Here is a 17,840-nt window from a genome sequence, read left to right as displayed (position 1 = left end):
CCTAACATGTCCAATTCCCCACTCACATATTTGTTCTGCTATATAAAGTTAACAGTTACGCTTAAACAAAACCTACATCGCAGGGTGTTTTATCAATAACCAGTCAGAGCTCAGCTTTAATGAAAGCTGTACTGTGATTAGTTGCTATGGTTAATATGGCCGTTTTTTGTTGTTGTCAGTTTTGATAAATGAAGTCTAGTTTGTTGCCGGTATAATTTATTAGTTTGGCCCCAATCCTAGCGTTCACATCATGTTTACATATGTCCACCTGAAGAATGTAGATGTATTCACAGTAGTTGTAGCTTTGCACTGATCTGAAAGGGCACCTAAACTTTCAGAAAACTTCTGGCATGTCATAGTGACGTGTCAGTAGTTTTGATCGGTGGGGGTCCGAGCACTTAGACCACCACTGATCGCTAAAATGAAGCGGCAGAAGCGCTCTAGTGAGCGCTGAGCTGCTTCCCTTCTGATCAGCTTTTCTCGGAAAGCCAATGTGACAGTGTATGGGTCCGTAGACTTTCTATTGAGTCTCAGCGCTCAGACCCCCACTGATCAAAACGTCTGACATGTCACTACAACATGTCAGAAGTTTTCTGAAAGTTTAGTTACCTTTTAAGGATCTCTTCTCCTCCTCATGTTTTGTGTTTCGATATGTATTTTGCTGTAGTCTGTACCTGCCCCCCCCTCTAATAATAATATTAATCATTCTGTTATTTTCCTAACCTCAATGGTTTAATTTTACATCAGTCTACCCCACTAATGGTCTACACTGTAGTTATCGGTGCCATTCTGCTTTTGCCGAGTTTTTAGATATTTGCATATATTAAATGTAATACCTGAAAGTTACAGGTGATATCTTTCCCATTAGCGCATATGCTGTGACGCTTTGTAAATGAAATAAGACTCCATCGATAAGAAGCAACACAATGACGTCCCAGTTGTAGTTGAAATTTCTCCCACTTTTCCCCATTAATGGCATGTCCTATATCAAGCAGAGACAGAAAGAATGATCAGCAAACACTTACTTTTTTTTCTCTTAATGAAAAATAAACTCATATATGATAAGAACCTGTTCACACGGTGCCTGGGACACATATGCGTTCATGGTGTGCCTCTGAATGTGCCAGTATTATGCCTATACAGTTGTATAGGTTTGCCACTGACGCCCAAAATAAAAAAAATGCACAAACGTTTTTAGCGGGATCCACTTCTATTGATAAATAGTCTGTTCAGTTAAAGAAAAAGGTATGCCAGCTAACAGGACACTTTTGGCATACGCTTGGATAATGGTAGTCTCTGGGCACCTTGGGAGCCGTTCCAGACGTATATGATTAACGAAGAGCACAAACGCAACGTGAATAGAGGCAAACATTTTTCCCCCTCAATATGTACAATATAAAAGAAAAAAAATAAATCATGGGTATAGATTCCAATGCTTGCGACTTCACATCAAGAGTTTGCAGCCAAACATCTCATACGAGCACAATGCTACAGAAGAACTACTAGATTAAAGCCAGGATCACACATACACAGTTTTGATGCAGTTTTTAGCTCAGTTTGTTTTAGCCAAACGCAGAAGTGAACACAAAAGAATGAAGATGCATCAGTCTTTTCTTTATACCTTTCCGTCCTTTTAGATAAACTTTTGGCTTGGTCTCAAAAAACTGATCCAAAAACTGCTGCACATATATAATTTTTTAGCTTTTGGATAGATACATATATTTACATCCTTATGATTGCATGGGGCACGTCAGTTCTGCTGGCAGGGTCACCTGCAGGAGGGTGGCTTTGATTAACAACCGCACTAACCAATCTGAGCGGTTTAACCCCTAAAACACTAGTGAGTATGATGTTAACAAATGGAGCGCCCCTTGCGGTGAATCCCAGTGATGAGATGACTGTGAATACCCCAGATCTTTCCTGTAAAAGTGCCTGTTAGACGTAATGGTTTTGTTTTTTCTGGGTTTTTTTTCCCAGAGCTGTTCTATTTCAGTACCATGGGGAAGTGAATATAGTCATTTACATTTTTAGCCACTCGCTTGTTTTTTTAAGTCATGCCAACTATATATAGCTCCATATAATTGTATGACTGTACCCGGGTATGCAAAATAATAGGATTATTCTAAGGGCGGAGTAAGCAGAAAACAAAAGACAATGACATAGAGCAAATTGCAACACCCATACGCATATAATAAAGTGGATTTTGAACATTTAGATAAATTCTTTCATACTGGTAAGCACTTGTGCATTGGGCTAGGATGTTTTATTGTTTGTTTTTTGCCCCCTTGTACTTCCTTAGCATCTCGCTTTAAAGAGAACCTTTCACATGCCCATACATGTGCAGCTGAGTGCAGCACGTAATGGGCAGGGCTGTACAAACACTGTCTCACTATAAAAAAATTCCTATCTTTCTTCGTTATTTAGATATCGGTGCAGTTATATTTGGCGCCCGATATTTAAATAACCCCCTGAACTGTCAATGGGGCGTGTAATTGGCAAGGCGGAGTGTAACATCGCTATGACACTGTCCAATCAGATACGGATTGTGTCACAGCAAGAGCTGGAGAGAGGAGAGCGTGTGCACGTGCAGCTCCGCCACCACGGAACAGAAGAGAAGAAGAATGTGAATTCTTCTTCTGTTCCATGGCGGCGGGAGTATCTTCGGCAGCGACATCGTGCGCACGCTCTCACTCACTCTTCAGCTCTCGGCAGACAAGGACAAGACTGTGTGATCTCTTGCGAGAGATCAAAGTCTTGTTCAGCTTGTCTGCCGAGAGCTGAAGAGTGAGTGAGAGCGTGCGCACCTTCTCTCTCCAGCTCCTGCTGTGACACGGTCCGTAGCTGATTGGACAGTGTCACAGCGATGTTACACGCCCCCTTGCCAATTACACGCCCCATTGACAGTTCAGGGGGTTATTTAAATATCAGGCGCCAAATATAACGGCATCGATATCTAAATAACTGAGGAAGATAGGAAAAATAAATGTAAAGTGCCCCAGGGATTTGTACAGCCCTCCCCATTACACGCTGCACATGTATGGGCAGGTGAAAGGTTCTTTTTAAACACATTGTTATAATAGATGTGAAGGGGCGGTAACAAGGTCACTCAGAGAATGGGGGTAGGTGCTTTCCTTCCCTCTGGGCCAAAGGGATTTATGATTTAAACAGATTATGTCTGTCTATTTGCTTCATTCAGCAGCCTGTCTGGAAGCGATGAGCACAACGAATTCTGTGTATGCAGCGCGTCCATAACTGATGTGCATGTAATAACGGACTGTGTACCATTTACTTACACTATGACGTGGCATTGCAGTAAACATTGCATAAGAATTGCATGGAATTCTATTCGGAGTATACTGTAACGACTGTTCAGAAGTTTCCATATTTGTAAGAAGTCTGCAGGTATTCATTACTCACCATCAGGAAAATCCACGTGGGGATTAACATGATCACAGCTGCAGCACTGGTGTAAAACTGGAGTTCGGGAGGTCTGAAGGGAAAAAATATAACTTAAAAAGTAAAAATCACAGGAAATAGTTTCCAAAATTGTGAAAAATCTCCTGCATGGACCACGATCCTTCGCTATCTTTACAGGATGGTGTTCTGCACTCATGGTGCCCAAGCAAGATCTTCTTAAAAGGAGTTCTCCGCTTTGGACAATTCCTTACTTATTAGAAGGATCCCCTGACAATAAGTTGATCACAAAGTGTCCTCCTGCTGAGACCCCCAGTAATCAGCTGTAATCTGTGGGAAAACCTGGCAGTATGTGTTCAATTTCCCTGCAGCGCCACCACAGGGGAGACCGTTCACATTCAAATCAATAGGTTATTTGTGTAATACAGGACAGGTCTGGTCCTCCAGAACGAGATGAGGATTCTCAACAGAGGACCTCCCTCTAATAACTCATAATTTGCTAATAGGGTATATGGAAATGGGTTTTCTAGACTAGACAACCCCTTAAAGGGGTTTTCCCCATCAGGGACATTTATGACAAATCCACGGGATATGTCATAAATGTCAGATAGATGCGGGTCCCACTTCTGGGACCCGCACCTATCTATAGAATGGGGCCTCCTAAACCCCGTTCTACCGTATTGCGGCTGACTCCGGTGTCTCCCGACCATGAAGAAGAAAACAGCATAACTCACTGAGCTACGCGGTTTCCGTAACTCCCATAGAACTGAATGGTAGTTACGGAAACAGTGTAGCTTGCATGCTACGCTGCTTCAGTAACTGCCATTCACTACTATGGGAGTTGCGGAAACAGCGTAGCTCAGTGAGTTATGCTGTTTTCCTCTTCATGGTCGTAAATCTAACACTTCAGTCACAACACAGAGCAGTAGAACGGGGTTTAGGGGCCCCATTCTAGAAATAGGTGAGGGTCCCAGAGGTGGGACCCGCATCTATCTGACATTTACGACATATCCTGTGGATATGTTATAACTGTCCCTGATGGGAAAACTACTTTAAAGAGCACTTTTTTTTTTTTTTTCTATTCACCTTTTAGTTGTTCCTGAAACGTCTTCTCTGCTTTCGATTGATTTTTTTTCTTTTTATAAATATGCCCCCCTTAGGTGCTGCGTGACGCTGCAGCCCCAACATTCATTCCGCCGTTCCAAATCCTCCTAACTGCAATTGTGCAGTGAGGAGGAAAGGGGGGTCGCTACCCCCATTCTAGTGATTGCTGGGGTTCCCAGTGGTGGGGCTTAAGCTATTAAACATTTATCATCTATCCTGTGGATAAAAGATAAATGTGCTTATTAGAAAACCACGTTTAAGGGTGTGTCACCCAATGTTGCCGGAACTCTCGTCTCCCACCAGGAGTTTAACGTAGCCAGCAGCTCTGATGATACAGTTGATGAGGCAACTGTAAGACCCCCAAAGCCATTTTATATTTTCTTCAAAGAATTAAATCAGAATTCTGCAGCAACTAGCTTGTGGTCAGTCACACACAGCACAGCTGAGCTCCTAAAACACAGTCAGACAGTTCATATTTTCTATATAATATTACCGTACACTGACCGGTAAAGAGCGTCCTTTCCCAATCACCTGAGCAAACTATGCAGACACTGAACAAGCAGGGAATGCTGGGAGATCTACAAAGCTTTGCAGCTTATTATATCAAATTAATTCTATAGGTGAACTGTAAAATGGTTTCCATTTTCCTGGACATACCCTTTTCCTATTTGTGCCCCTTCCACCGGTCAGCCGGTTTCTGTTGTATTTCTATTCTCTGCTAGTGTTTTGCCTCTTGTAATTGAGCATCACGGAGTACAATATACTTACGAAAATTTGTATTTATCTCCACTGAGGAGTTTCTTTGAGAAGACATTCTGCAGGCTGAAATGAGATACAGCATAATCATCATAAATGAGAAACATCAGGCTTCCTGTACATGTAAATCCATTCTGCGTCTATTCTCATCAGAATGATCCCATCCTGAACAATTCCGCTAGCTTCCATCAGATCTAACGTACGCGAAAAGCCACAAAGTGCCTGTTCCCTTTGCATTCGACTCATGTAATGAACTAAATATATTCAAATAAATATTACGAAAGAGTTCGGAGCATTCATACCAATAATCCATGGGATAAAATGACTTGTTCTCCTCAAACAGTCGATTATTGCATTCACACATTCAGGATTTGACACGGTTTTCAGTGCGGATACCGTGCCCAAATCAATTGACCAAATCAAGACAATTGACATTTAATGCATGTGAATGGGGTTTTCGTTACCCCTTTCACCTGCAGCGGATAAAATATCTGGATGTCATTTATTACCGCGGATTCTGCTAGGAAAAAAACAGCAAATTAGACCCATTAAACGCAGCTAATTCTCATACGGATCAGCGGCACATCAATCTGCATATCCTGCAGTAAATACATGTTGTATTTGACACTTCTGAATGAAGCCGGACAGGTAAATAATATTCAGGTGTATTTGTATGAATTGAATGTTTGTTTTTCTATTATCCTGAAGCTGGGGGAAATCTCTGCAGTTAGAACTAGACATCATCAAGAAAACTTCTACAGTTCTATTCCTAAAATCCCTTTGCCTCCTGGTATAGATTTAGGTTCGGGCCACATAGCGACAAACACTGCACGGGTTTCCTTATTAATTCCTCACGGTTTTCGAGGTCTCCGACGTTAAATAAGAACTTTTATTGTTTAATCGCAGGGAAAAAAAACAAAAAAAATCCATGCTCATGCGCTGACAACACAGAGATGCATGGCTTGTTACTAAACACAGCTCTGATAACTGTAGTGTAACTTGTGTGTCCATCACGTGACAATTATAGATTTTTAGCCACTGAAAAATAAATAATTAAGGTTCCTATCAAAATAGGGAGAGCAAGCAGAGATCTTGAAAGCAGTGAGGAATGGACGCAGAAAGTATATTGTAAAATCGTATAACTTTTCGTTATACAAAGAATAATATTTTTTTGCTGAAACAAGTAGCCAAGCCACTCGCTATCAACTTATCAATACTTCAGAGGACACGTTATCTCACCAGTCCATTATATTTGTGGATAATGCAGCAGAGAAGCCAAGCACATTAAAACTGATTTCAGTTGCGGTGCAGAGGGCAAGCCCGACCATAACCGGTAGAAGCGCCAGATTCACCATCATTCCTGAAAGAGACATAGATGTTATTGGAGATCAAACTCATCAGTAATCGCTGGATGTCAGAAAAACGACACAACCCACAGAATGTTATAGAGAATTTCTAAGGTACCTTGAATGACCATGCTGCCTGTACATAGCTCAGAATTATATACCTGGCCAGAGAAAAAAAACTTTGTAATATTTTTATATCTATAAGCAAGTAAGGGTCCTTTTACACTTCCTGGTATGGGCCGTGAAAACGACCGGCGCTCAACGAGACAGCTCGCTGAACAGCGCTCCTGTCACAAGGAGCTACGATTAGTAATGTATGGGGACGAGCGCTCGTTACTACGAGGAGAGGAGCTGCCGAGAACGATGATATTTATTGCAGCATAAACCAGCAGATGAGGAAGGAATGAGCGTTTGCTCGTTCATCTGCTGATCGCTGCCATGTTTACACAGGGCAATGATCGGGAATGAACGTTCATATGAAAGCTCCTTTGCCCGATGATTAGCCCGTTTAAAAAGGCCTTAACACTTTTTTGGAAATAGCACAGTAGCAGAACAAATCTGTCCTCTGCCCTGGACTCCAGCCTGGACTCCAGCCGCTGACGTGGAACAAGATTTTAGTATATTTGCGATTTAAAGGGTTTGTCTGGGGATAAAGATTCATGGCATAGGATTAGGATAGGCTACCAACGTCCAATCGGTGGTCTGACTGATGTGAACCCCACTAATAACTAGAACAAAGTGGCAGCGGTGCAGGGAAAGCTTTGGCTCCTACGGAAACAATCTGCGTCCTGACAGAAGATAGCGGGAGTAGCTGAGGGAGACCTTGCTTTGACTACACAGGGAGAGGGGATTGCTGAAGGAGTCTTGATGTGCCTGCTGGAATAAAGAGGGGCGTATTCAAGGACTACTGATAAGGGAGAGGGTTGGGGGGAGGCTTGCTATGACTACTGGGGGTCGGCATACTGTGACTACTGGGAGGGGGAAGGGAGCTGCTGTTAGTATGGGAAAAGCAGGGGGGCCTATCATGTAATTCCTGAAGAAGTGGGGGGACGGCTCTGACAACTGGAGAACTGGGGGCCCGTAAGATACAATTTTTACTACTAGAGGGGACCGCTTCTTTGCTCTAATCAGACTACTGGGGGGGGGGTAGAAAATCTCAAAACCTAAAGTGACGTGTAAGTGCAGACTTGCACTTGTCCTGTATGAGTACACACCCAACCCTACAGAGAGTCTTTCCTGGCACCTACACCTGGCAAAGAATTGACAGGGCCTGACATACTTTGTAAAACACACTCAGTCACCCTTCCAAACAATAATTACCATAAAATACAGTCATAATCCGAAACTGCTTCAAAGGGATGGAGATTAGGACGAACCACAAGAGGCTGATGGTAAAGCAGTGAACACTCACCAGTGTACTCTCCTAAAATGAGCCTGGACATTATGACTGTAAAAATAGGTGCAGAGCTTTTAACAGTTTCTGCAAAGGAGACGGCCACATTCTTCAAGCTGACCAGCCCCAGAACCACAGTGGAGAACCTGGAAGGATGAGGAACACTTGATTCAATTCTACATTAATAGCTCAGGAAGCAGCCATGTAATTCACAACATTCAGCAAAATAAGAGATTTCAACCTGTGTGTTATACAGCAAAGCTTCACCTTGGATCTGGTTCCAAGAACGCATTAGGAAAATTATTTGAATAAGAAATCTCTGATATAATGTTACTGTCGAAAACATTCTCTGTAGAGCCATCAGCAAGCTGCAGGCTGCCATTTATGACAATGTAAAAGACTGATGTAGATGGAATTTGAAAGTCTTACATGTTGTTTTCAGAACATTCCTACACCTAAGGAGAAATTTCAATAATACTATAGCAGAGAACACATTTATTTTAGGAACTTGCCATTATATTATTGAACATCGCGATAAAAAAAAATTGGTATGAAATCCCTTAAAAAGATATGGTCTCATCAAGACAACCCCCTTTTTTTTTTTAGGAAAGTCAGCCTGGCGATAAGCTGCAGGGGAAATGTAGTACTGCATTCAAATAATTGGCCAGCCATGCAAAACATGGATGGGCCACATCTGCCAAGGCAAGAAAGACCCCCCCCCCCCCATTATGTTGTCATTATAACTGAATAGGTTGTATGGGAAAGGTTGCCCTTATGAGTCAACTCCTTTAATCAGACCTTGTGTAATCTGCTTCTCTAAAAACATTGTATTGTGCCATTCCTCTGTTATTCCTCCAGGAAATATATGAATTCATTGCCAACTGAGTGCTACCATTCCCCTTGTCAATAGGATGTGTCTCAACACGGTCGGTTCTGTCAGCACTGATTGGACAATGTCAGAGTCTGAAGACACACAATGTAATGGGAAAAGGAATGCCCAGTTGTCAGATCATTCATACATTTACAGGAAGAACAGAGGAACGTCACAACGCAGGGCTCTAAGAAAAGATGCATCGGAATGTTATTTCAAGTGGAATGCATTTGCGAAAAACAGACTTGTCAGGAGAGCGGATATTTCTTTTAACTGGGATTATTTCAGTCGTAGTGTTTGGCATCTGTTAGGGCCTGTTCACATCAGCTTTGATCTCAATGGTGACGGATACTTTGCTAATGGTTTCCGTTTGTCACCGTTGTGAAAGGACTTCGTTGTTTTGACGGAATCAATAGCGCTATTGAATCCGTCAAAACAACGGAGTCCTTTCACAACGGTAACAAACGGAAACCATAAGCAATGGAAGGATTAGAATTGAAATCAACATCCTAACAAGTGTGTGCGCGCGGTCAGCATGCGGCCGGCACTGCACTAGTGAGCGGCGGCACTGAAGACAGAACATGGGGGCGTTTTGCAGTGCGCCCGCCATGTTCTGTCTTCAGTGCCGGCGCTCATTAGTGCAGCGCCGGCCGCACCACATCATGCTGACCGCACGCACACTTGTTAGGAGAGGGGCAATGGATGTATTACACGGCCGCAGCCTCGCTCTGACTACATTCATGTCGCTGCTCTCGGTTCAAAATTTTCTCCATTTGTAGTTAATGGGTCTCACTGTGGTTTGCTGTAGCCCCAGAGATTTAGCAATGGCTTTGTAACACTTTCCAGACTGGCTCAAGTCCAGACTGTATTTGTGTCTTTCGGATTTAGCATCAGGTGGCGCTTCGTGAGACCTTCTCGCCGGCTTCACATTGAATGCCAGCTTTTATTTAAGTGGTGTTTAGATTCAACAGGTCTGGCAGTAATCCTGCCTGGGCGTGGCTGGTGAAATTTAACTCAATTGTCAATTTAAACTTGGTTAACTGGTTTATGAAGTAGCTAAAGGGGAAATTACATTTTCACAAAGGGCCTGGTAGGGCTGAACAGCATTTTTCTTAAATAATCATCATTGGAAAACAGCATTTTGTGTTTACTTTGTCTAAAATTAAAAGTAGTTTGATGATCTGAAACTGTCAAAAATAAGCAAAAATAGAAGAAAAAAAAAAATTCCGGAAAGAGGCAAAAACTTTTTCCCAGCAATGTATATGCTTTCTGATTGATAAACGGAGGAGGATACGAGGATGTTATAACATTAACAAAAGTTCCTGTTATCCCAGCTCCAGGGGTCATCTAAAGCCATACAGGGAAAGAAAAACATTCTTATTGTCCTCTTACATGACCCAACATGGGACGTGTAAAAAAGCGCTTATCAACGAGACAAATCGCTGCTTGGCGCCTTTCACAAGGAACTATGTTTAGGGACAAGCGATCATTACTACGATCGCTTTTCCTCATACATTTCTATCATGTCTGCCGACAACAATGAAATTGAATGCTGCATAAACTACACAATCAGACGATGTACACGCGTTTGCTTGTCCCTCGGCTGATCGTTGCCTTGTTTACACAGGGCAAGAATCGGGAACGGGTGGGAGCTCTGTGATACAGTTGTCTAGAGATAGCGGATATCACGGAGCATTCACCCAGTGTGGTCTCCTGTCATGTGATCGCTCTGACAGCCCGTCACATCGATCACAATGCTCCTCCCAGACAGCTGTATCATGGAACTCCTTACCATCGCACAAGCGCCACTGGGAGGAGCAATGTGATCGCTGTGCCAGCCTGTCTCCGGGTAAACGCTCTGTGATATCAGCTCTCTCTAGACAGCTGTATCACATCACAGAGCTCCTCACAGTTGGCACATAAGCGCTGCTGGTCGGCGCAATGTGATCATTGTGACAGGTTGTCACAATGATGACATGCCCGGAGACCATGCGGAGTGGTCTCTGGTTGAAGGTCCGTGATACAGCTGTTGGAACGTCCTTGCAGAGTTAATTGTGAACCACCCTGATGTTTATAGTCTATTGGCGGTCCGCAAGTGGTTGCTGCCTTCTTACATGAGTCAATGATCGGGAAAACGGTCATTCACTTGAACATTCATTTCCGATCATTGCCCTGTGTAAACAGGGCAACAATCAGCCGATGAACGAGCAAATGCTCGATCATTGGCTGATTGCATAGTTTATGCAGCAATAAATATTATAGTTGTCGGCAGCACATTTCAGTGTAATTATGGAAAGGTATGGGGATTTTGACTCTGTTGAACGGCAGATATAACTTCTAGCTCCTCTATAAAATATATCTGCCGTTCAGCAGATTTAAAACATAATATTTTCAAAAATAAGGGAGTCCATGGATTTGAACTCACTTTTATATGTCCTTGATAGGGTTTAGTTATAATTGTTTTAATGTATATGAATAGAGATTGATAATCAATTCTCCTGTTAAATATAGTAATAATTGCACAGGTAGTGGGAGTAGATCCTTTGGATTGTCGGAGTACAGTCCTCGTGTTTGAACTTAATAAACAGGTGTTACATGTTCTATTGGAACCTGACAGCAGCAGAGCCCATGTGATAATTACCTCATGATCCCCACAAATAACATTATCATGAGGAAGTTTGACGGGTAGCTGAGACGAGTTTTGTGCTGGTACAAGCAGCAGGGAACGAACATCTTGATGCAGCCAATGAAGGTCGTCGTCAACATTTGGATAGCTCCTGAAAAATAAACATATAAATACAATGAATCATTGTGTGATTTATAGCCCTCAGTATGCAAAAGTGTTGTCAGTGTCAGCCAACCTCTTCCTATATGCCCTTTTATTGCATATGGAGGTAAGAAAGGGAATCTTACCCATTGGGACCCCCCCCCTATCAGCCATAAGGCCCCATGCACACGACCGTAAATTCTGCCGTAATAAGGGGCCCATTCAGTTGTATTGGCCGTGGACGCCTTTCCTTATCGCTATGGATGGGTGTCCGTGCTGTAGAACCGTTCCGGGAATTATGGAGCATGTCCGTTTTTTTCAGGTTTTACTTTGTATGGAAGCACGGCCAGAAAATGCGGGCCGTGATTACGGGCACGGGTGTGTAAAAGGGGCCTAACAGAGAGGTGCTGCAAAAAGCAGATACCTAGCAGAGGCCCCCTGATTTCACAGGGTGCCGACTAATGCTTTGCTTACCCTGCAAGCATTTTTACTAGTGACAACAGATGATCAACAGCAAAGTTTAGAACAGAATCCGCGATGCAGTGTCAGAACTGTCGTACGACAGATATCACCGAGGGTAACCTACAACAGAGTCCATTGCGGTTGCTTCGTTTTGACAGGAAGAACAGCGCTGCATGCAGAACTATTCCTTCCATCATATCTGATAGAATTTGAGACAAATGCATAAAAAATGTTTATGCTCACCTAAAAGAGGCAAGGGGCTTATTGAAATCAATCAACATCTATTGAGCTCATTGGTTACAAGAAGTTGCAGTCATCTACTAAATGAGAATCCCCTCTAATAGATGCACCGAATCAGAATAAAATAAGCAAAATACAACAAGCACATCTAGTGATGGAGCTGCATCGCTTTTCCTATCCCCCCACTTTTCTTCTTAGTTCAGCAAAGTGTAACTAATCTGTTAAAAAAAACTCATGACAACTCAGAAGTTTTCATTAGTGGGGGTCCGAGCACTTAGATCCCCACCGATCGCTAAAACGAAGCAGAAGTGCTCGGGTGAGCGCTGTGCCGCTTACTTTCTGAACGGTTTTCCTAAAAAAGTCGAACAAACGGTGTATGGACTCAGACTTTCCTTGGAGCTTCGTTTTAGCGATCGGCGCTGGAGGTCTCAGTGCTCAGACCCCCACCGATCAAAATTTCTGACACATCACTGACCTGTTTAAAGTGTAACTAAACTTTTAAAAAGTTTTTAAGTCTACAGGAGTGGAGTAGCAGCAATACACAGGGAAGGTGAGGTCACTCCCAGTAATAAGCAGGTGGAGATCTTTATCATAGGGAAGGTTTTCATCCTGTCAATGTACACTAAGGGCGCCCACATACATGTAGTGGCCTTACCCTGCATGGTTTCAATGTGCTTCACCTGTACAAGAGGCGCAGCATGGCCTGTGTGTGTACGGGCACCTGAAAGAGGCTTTTTAATTTTCTACTTACGAAATAAAGAATTTAAATGAAACTTCTATTCATGAGTTGGTAAACTGTACTGCCTGGTGTGTACTTATTAAATAACAATCATCGCCACTTTAAACCCTGAAGCTATTGTCTTAAAAAGTCAAGCCAGAGCCAAAATGTACACAATTAACAAAGAGGCAAATGTTAAAAGTGGATCTAATAATTCAGGTCACTTCAGAATAAGCTGTCATACGTGTGACTTGTAAGACCCCATTCACATCGCGTTTGTGCTATCCGCCGAGCGTATATATATTTTTTTAAATGTGGACCATTGAAAAAAAGTATACAAATGTGTACAATTTTCTGCCGTTTACGCCTGTGGTTTTTATAGCATGTACGTTTAGCTTATACTCATACGTCGTTATACGTTTTTGTTTTTTTAGGTAAAAAACAGATAAAGTACACTTTTTTTTTTTTTTAAATTACGTTTGCATACCTTGTCCATTGAGATCAATGCTAAAAAAACACAAAAATAAACCATTACGTCGCGTATACCTTTTTTGACGTTCAGAATAGCGTAGAAGACTAAACTTTTCGGTACCGTCAAAAAACAGTATCCCAACATAAACCATGACAAACAGACCAAACGGATGCTATTCTGGTCTACGTTTGACCCATTATAGTCTATGTATACGCCGAGCTAGACGTTTCAATACTTTTTTTTTTTTTTAAGTGTATAAAAACGTATACGTTTGGCGGATAGCACAAACGCTATGTGAATTGGGCCTAACCTGAATTTTTTCATTAACGTTTCAGAGTATACAAAGCATACAATATAGGATGTAATGACTATAATACAATATGCAACAGGAACACATTAATATTCCAATAAACATTGGACTGGATAGGATATTCCAGTCTGGTAGAATGATGCCGTATCCAGCATATTTTTTCAGCAGTTTTCCCCTCTGCAGGCTCTCTAATTCACTGGTTTCCCTGAGCTAGTGGGTGGAGCCTAACTGCCATCATGTCTTCCATACACCGCACACATAGGGAAGAGAACATCCTGCTCCCGAATCTCTCTGTAGCACACCCTCAGAAGCAGCAGCAACATAGAGGACATCACACAACAGTAATGACCAGTATAGCTGTGACTTCAGCACTGGGGTAAGATAAAACACTTACCAGAAGCTGCAGCAGCGTCTGTAGGTGTATCTCTCAAACCCTGCTACTGCTCTGTCCTCGCCTCTATATACTTTTACGGGCAGCATGTAACCGGATCCCTGAGGCTACTGCTACATGGCGATTTGATTGCAGTGTCTCGCAGGCTGTATCGCAGTAATGAAAGTGAATGTGGCCACGTTGCGACCCACAGGTTACAGCAACACAACAGTTGTAAGAAATCCAAACTTTAAGGATTTCTTGCGACGGTCGTGTCGCGGCAACCTGTGATTTGCAACAAGGCCACGTTCGCTTTCATTGCTGCGATGCAGCCTGCGCAGCTCTGATTAGCAGAGAAAGACGCATTTCACTATAATAAGCTATATTAGAAATACTATTGATTTATGCAAAGTTAGTTTAAAAAAAAAAGTTTGTGATCATTCAAATGGCTTTTTTGCTGATAATGTTCCCAGAAATTGCAATCATATTAAACAAAAACGCATAAAATTAACCAAAATAATTCCAATACAAGACGTCGCTGAACTGCTACTTAGGCTACATTCACACGAGCATATCAGATTCACGCGCGTGAAAAACGTGCGTGAATCTGGTCCATTTTGCATCAGTGTGCTTTGCGAGGGGCATGCGTTATTCACGCACTCGCAAAGCACATTTTTTTAAAATTATTTTCAATTGAATTGATGTGTAAATCACACACAGCACATGGATGTGTATCACACTTTTCACGCACCTATTGACTTCAATGGGCGATAGGTGCGTGAAAAACGCACCAATATAAGACATGCAGTGAGTTTTACACAACGGACACTCACTGCGTGAAAACTCCTGCATGTGTGAATAGCCCCAATGAAATCAATGGGTCAGTGTGCGGTGTGTGATTTTCACGCACAGTACATGGACGACTTTTACGCTCGTCTGAATGAGCCCTAACAAGGACAGACAATATACTGTAGACATAAAGGGATTGTGCAAGATTTAAAGAAAAAGGGTCTGCTTTTTTTTTTCCAAAGAAACAACGCCACCTTTGTCCATAAGCAGTTTAGTATTGCAGGTCATTCCTATTCACGGAGATACAATACTAAATGCAGCCCATGGACAAGAGTAGTGCTGTTTGTGGAAGAAAGAAGCCATGTTTTTTTTTTAATCTCTCTTTCTTTTAAAGGCCATGTTCACACGCAGTAGAAATTGTACACAAAGCCCCGTTCACATGTATTTATCCGTGACAAGTAGGTCATATGTGAATGTAGCCTTAGAAACCAGTTAGACCGCTCCAAGAGTCAATTTGAGTTGTTTTTTTTTTTACAGATCCAAAATAAGAACTTTCACAGACGTCAAAAGAAAAGAAAAAAAAGTAACTAAGGCCCCAGTGCATGACCGTAAAATCACCCGTAATTATGAGACTATTAATTTATATGGCTGACGGACACCTTCCCGTATGTCTACGGGAGGGTGTCCGTGCCGTAGAAACTGGTCTAAAAAAATAGGACGTCCTATTTTTTTATTTTACGGACCGTGCTCCTCTACTTTAGAATGGGGGCACGGCTCATAAAAACGGCCGGCCGTGCCCGTAATTACAGGTCATAATAATGGGCACGGTCGTGTGCATGAAGACTCAAAAGCAAAATTCTTGGCACATCGACTACCGATTGACAAAAGGCAAAAGTAATGAAAATAAATCAAGAAACCTACCCAGCATGCTCGGCTCCCCTTCCAGTAATGTGAGAATATATTTATTGAGGAAAAGTGTACAGAAGCTGAAGAAAAACCATAGTGAGAGGTAGACGAGTGCCTGTGAATTGCAAACTCCAAGATCTGATTCTATGACCGTTGTCTCTGTGATGGTGATTTGCAATACACTCTCTTCAGGAACACTGTCACTGCGCGTAATAACAATCTTCTCAGCTCGGTGAGGGAACAGAGGTCCATGGTGATACGGTACTTTCCCCTTCAGCTTATCCGGAGACAAAAGTTTCTTACAGTCATCTGCCGCTTGTGAGTTACTAGACGGCATGTTGGTGGTGATTACCGAGACAAATGTGTCATCTGTCTGGCCAGGAAAGTCCCGGGTAAAGCAGCTCAGTTCAATCCAATGTCAACCCAAAGGCTCCCATTGTAGATCTCCTTTGCTTTGGGGATGGCCTCGGGATCTTGGTTTCAAGTCCTAGGGAGGTGAAACAAAATAAATCAATTTAATATTATATACAGGCCTATAACGGCATATAAACCAAGTGCAATAATAAGACGTGATATAAACAATGTACCAAAAACCAGCTTAGGACTCGTTCACATCTGCACTGGGGTCCCGTTCTGACATTCCGTCGGAGCTTTCCGTCAGGACGGGACCCTGAACAGACACAAACGGAAACCATGGGCACCGGATCTGTCACCATTGAAATCAACGGTGATGGAAACGGAAACCTCTGGTCTCCGTTTGTGTCAGTTCAGGGTCCCGTTCTCACGCAAAGCCTTGACGGAACGTCAGAACCCAACGCAGATGTGAACAAGGCCTTAGAGGAATGTGTCACAGCAGTAAAATATAATAACAATAAGGACACTACATTCCTCACAAGTATTACAGAGGTCATACCTGTACGCAAAATATGAAACAAGATACGCATTTTTCGGCAAAGACAGCTAGTATTTCCGGAAGTTACTGGAGGAGCATTATGAGAGATACAGCACAAAACATCTTACAGCCACAGCTGGCTAAATGCTCATTTGGTCCATAATTTTCTTACCGGTCCTCTTCAGAAACATGCATGCCCGGACGAGTGTGTGTTACAATGTACCTCCAGTTGCGATTTCCCACTCGATCTGACATTAAGGCCCTGTTCACACAGAGTTTTTTTGTAGGCAGAAAAAAAAAATCTGACTCGGAAATCCTTCAGGAATTTTGAGGCAGATTTTGAACTGCCTGCACATATTTTTCCGTGCACGGCCATTGAAGCTAACTCAAGGACGGCAGGCATAAAAAAAAAAAACGCAGCGAAAAACACTCAGAAATGAGCACCAGTTTTTTTTCTGCCGCCCATTCATTCAATGGGAGGTCAGAGGCAGAAACCGCGGAAAGAGACGACATGGCGCTTTTTCCCCCGCAAGCAGCCAAAAGCCGCCCAAGAAAAAAAAACAAGCACGCCTCTTCCACCCATTGAAATCAATGTGGGCGATTTTGGCCGTTATTTGGCGCCGATTCCGATGCGGTTTCAGCTTCAAAATCAGTGCCAATAAACTCTGTGTGCACTGCACCTGAGCGTGGAGCGACGCTATTGCACGCTGGGTGGTACAGTTGCCGTTCTGGTACAATGCCCAGAGAGCAACGTGCAAACTTCCTATTAATTAGAAAAGCAGCCGTGCTCAATACTCTGGTCGTCGTACGGTCCAGTCTGCAGTAGCGTTTCCCCGGACACAATAGCAGATTGGTCGGACACAATAGCAGATTGGTCGGGAGTTCACTACTGTAGGTACACTTAATTTTGATAGGAAGAAGGGAAATAACCTGCTGCCAGCTTTCCACCAGGGCTGAACAAATCCCAGGAGCCAGTAATGCAATGCCTCTAAAAAGTTGATGCTGGTGTCTAACCTTTGGGGTTGTTTTC

At 42.7% G+C, this 17,840-nt stretch overlaps 1 protein-coding gene across 3 annotated transcripts in view; it reads right to left on the bottom strand.

The window, feature by feature from the left end:
• The window catches only part of SLC35E2B (solute carrier family 35 member E2B), a 43,989-nt gene that overhangs the window by 4,874 nt on the left and 21,275 nt on the right, over window positions 1-17,840 (bottom strand). For all 3 annotated transcript variants that reach the window (XM_075839573.1, XM_075839574.1, XM_075839575.1), the window contains exons 2-8: window positions 15,934-16,405; window positions 11,526-11,661; window positions 8,032-8,159; window positions 6,514-6,634; window positions 5,287-5,340; window positions 3,418-3,490; window positions 837-982 (exon numbers count right to left, since the gene is read on the bottom strand). In XM_075839573.1, the coding sequence (XP_075695688.1) occupies window positions 837-982; window positions 3,418-3,490; window positions 5,287-5,340; window positions 6,514-6,634; window positions 8,032-8,159; window positions 11,526-11,661; window positions 15,934-16,255 (980 nt within the window). In that variant the 5' untranslated portion in view covers window positions 16,256-16,405. The remainder of the gene's footprint in view (window positions 1-836; window positions 983-3,417; window positions 3,491-5,286; window positions 5,341-6,513; window positions 6,635-8,031; window positions 8,160-11,525; window positions 11,662-15,933; window positions 16,406-17,840) is intronic.

The sequence above is a fragment of the Rhinoderma darwinii genome, chromosome 10 (genome assembly GCF_050947455.1).
Source record: "Rhinoderma darwinii isolate aRhiDar2 chromosome 10, aRhiDar2.hap1, whole genome shotgun sequence".
NCBI classification, from domain to species: domain Eukaryota; kingdom Metazoa; phylum Chordata; class Amphibia; order Anura; family Rhinodermatidae; genus Rhinoderma; species Rhinoderma darwinii.
The sequence above is the reverse complement of the archived record's forward strand: the minus strand, read 5'-3'. Positions and strand labels throughout refer to the sequence as shown.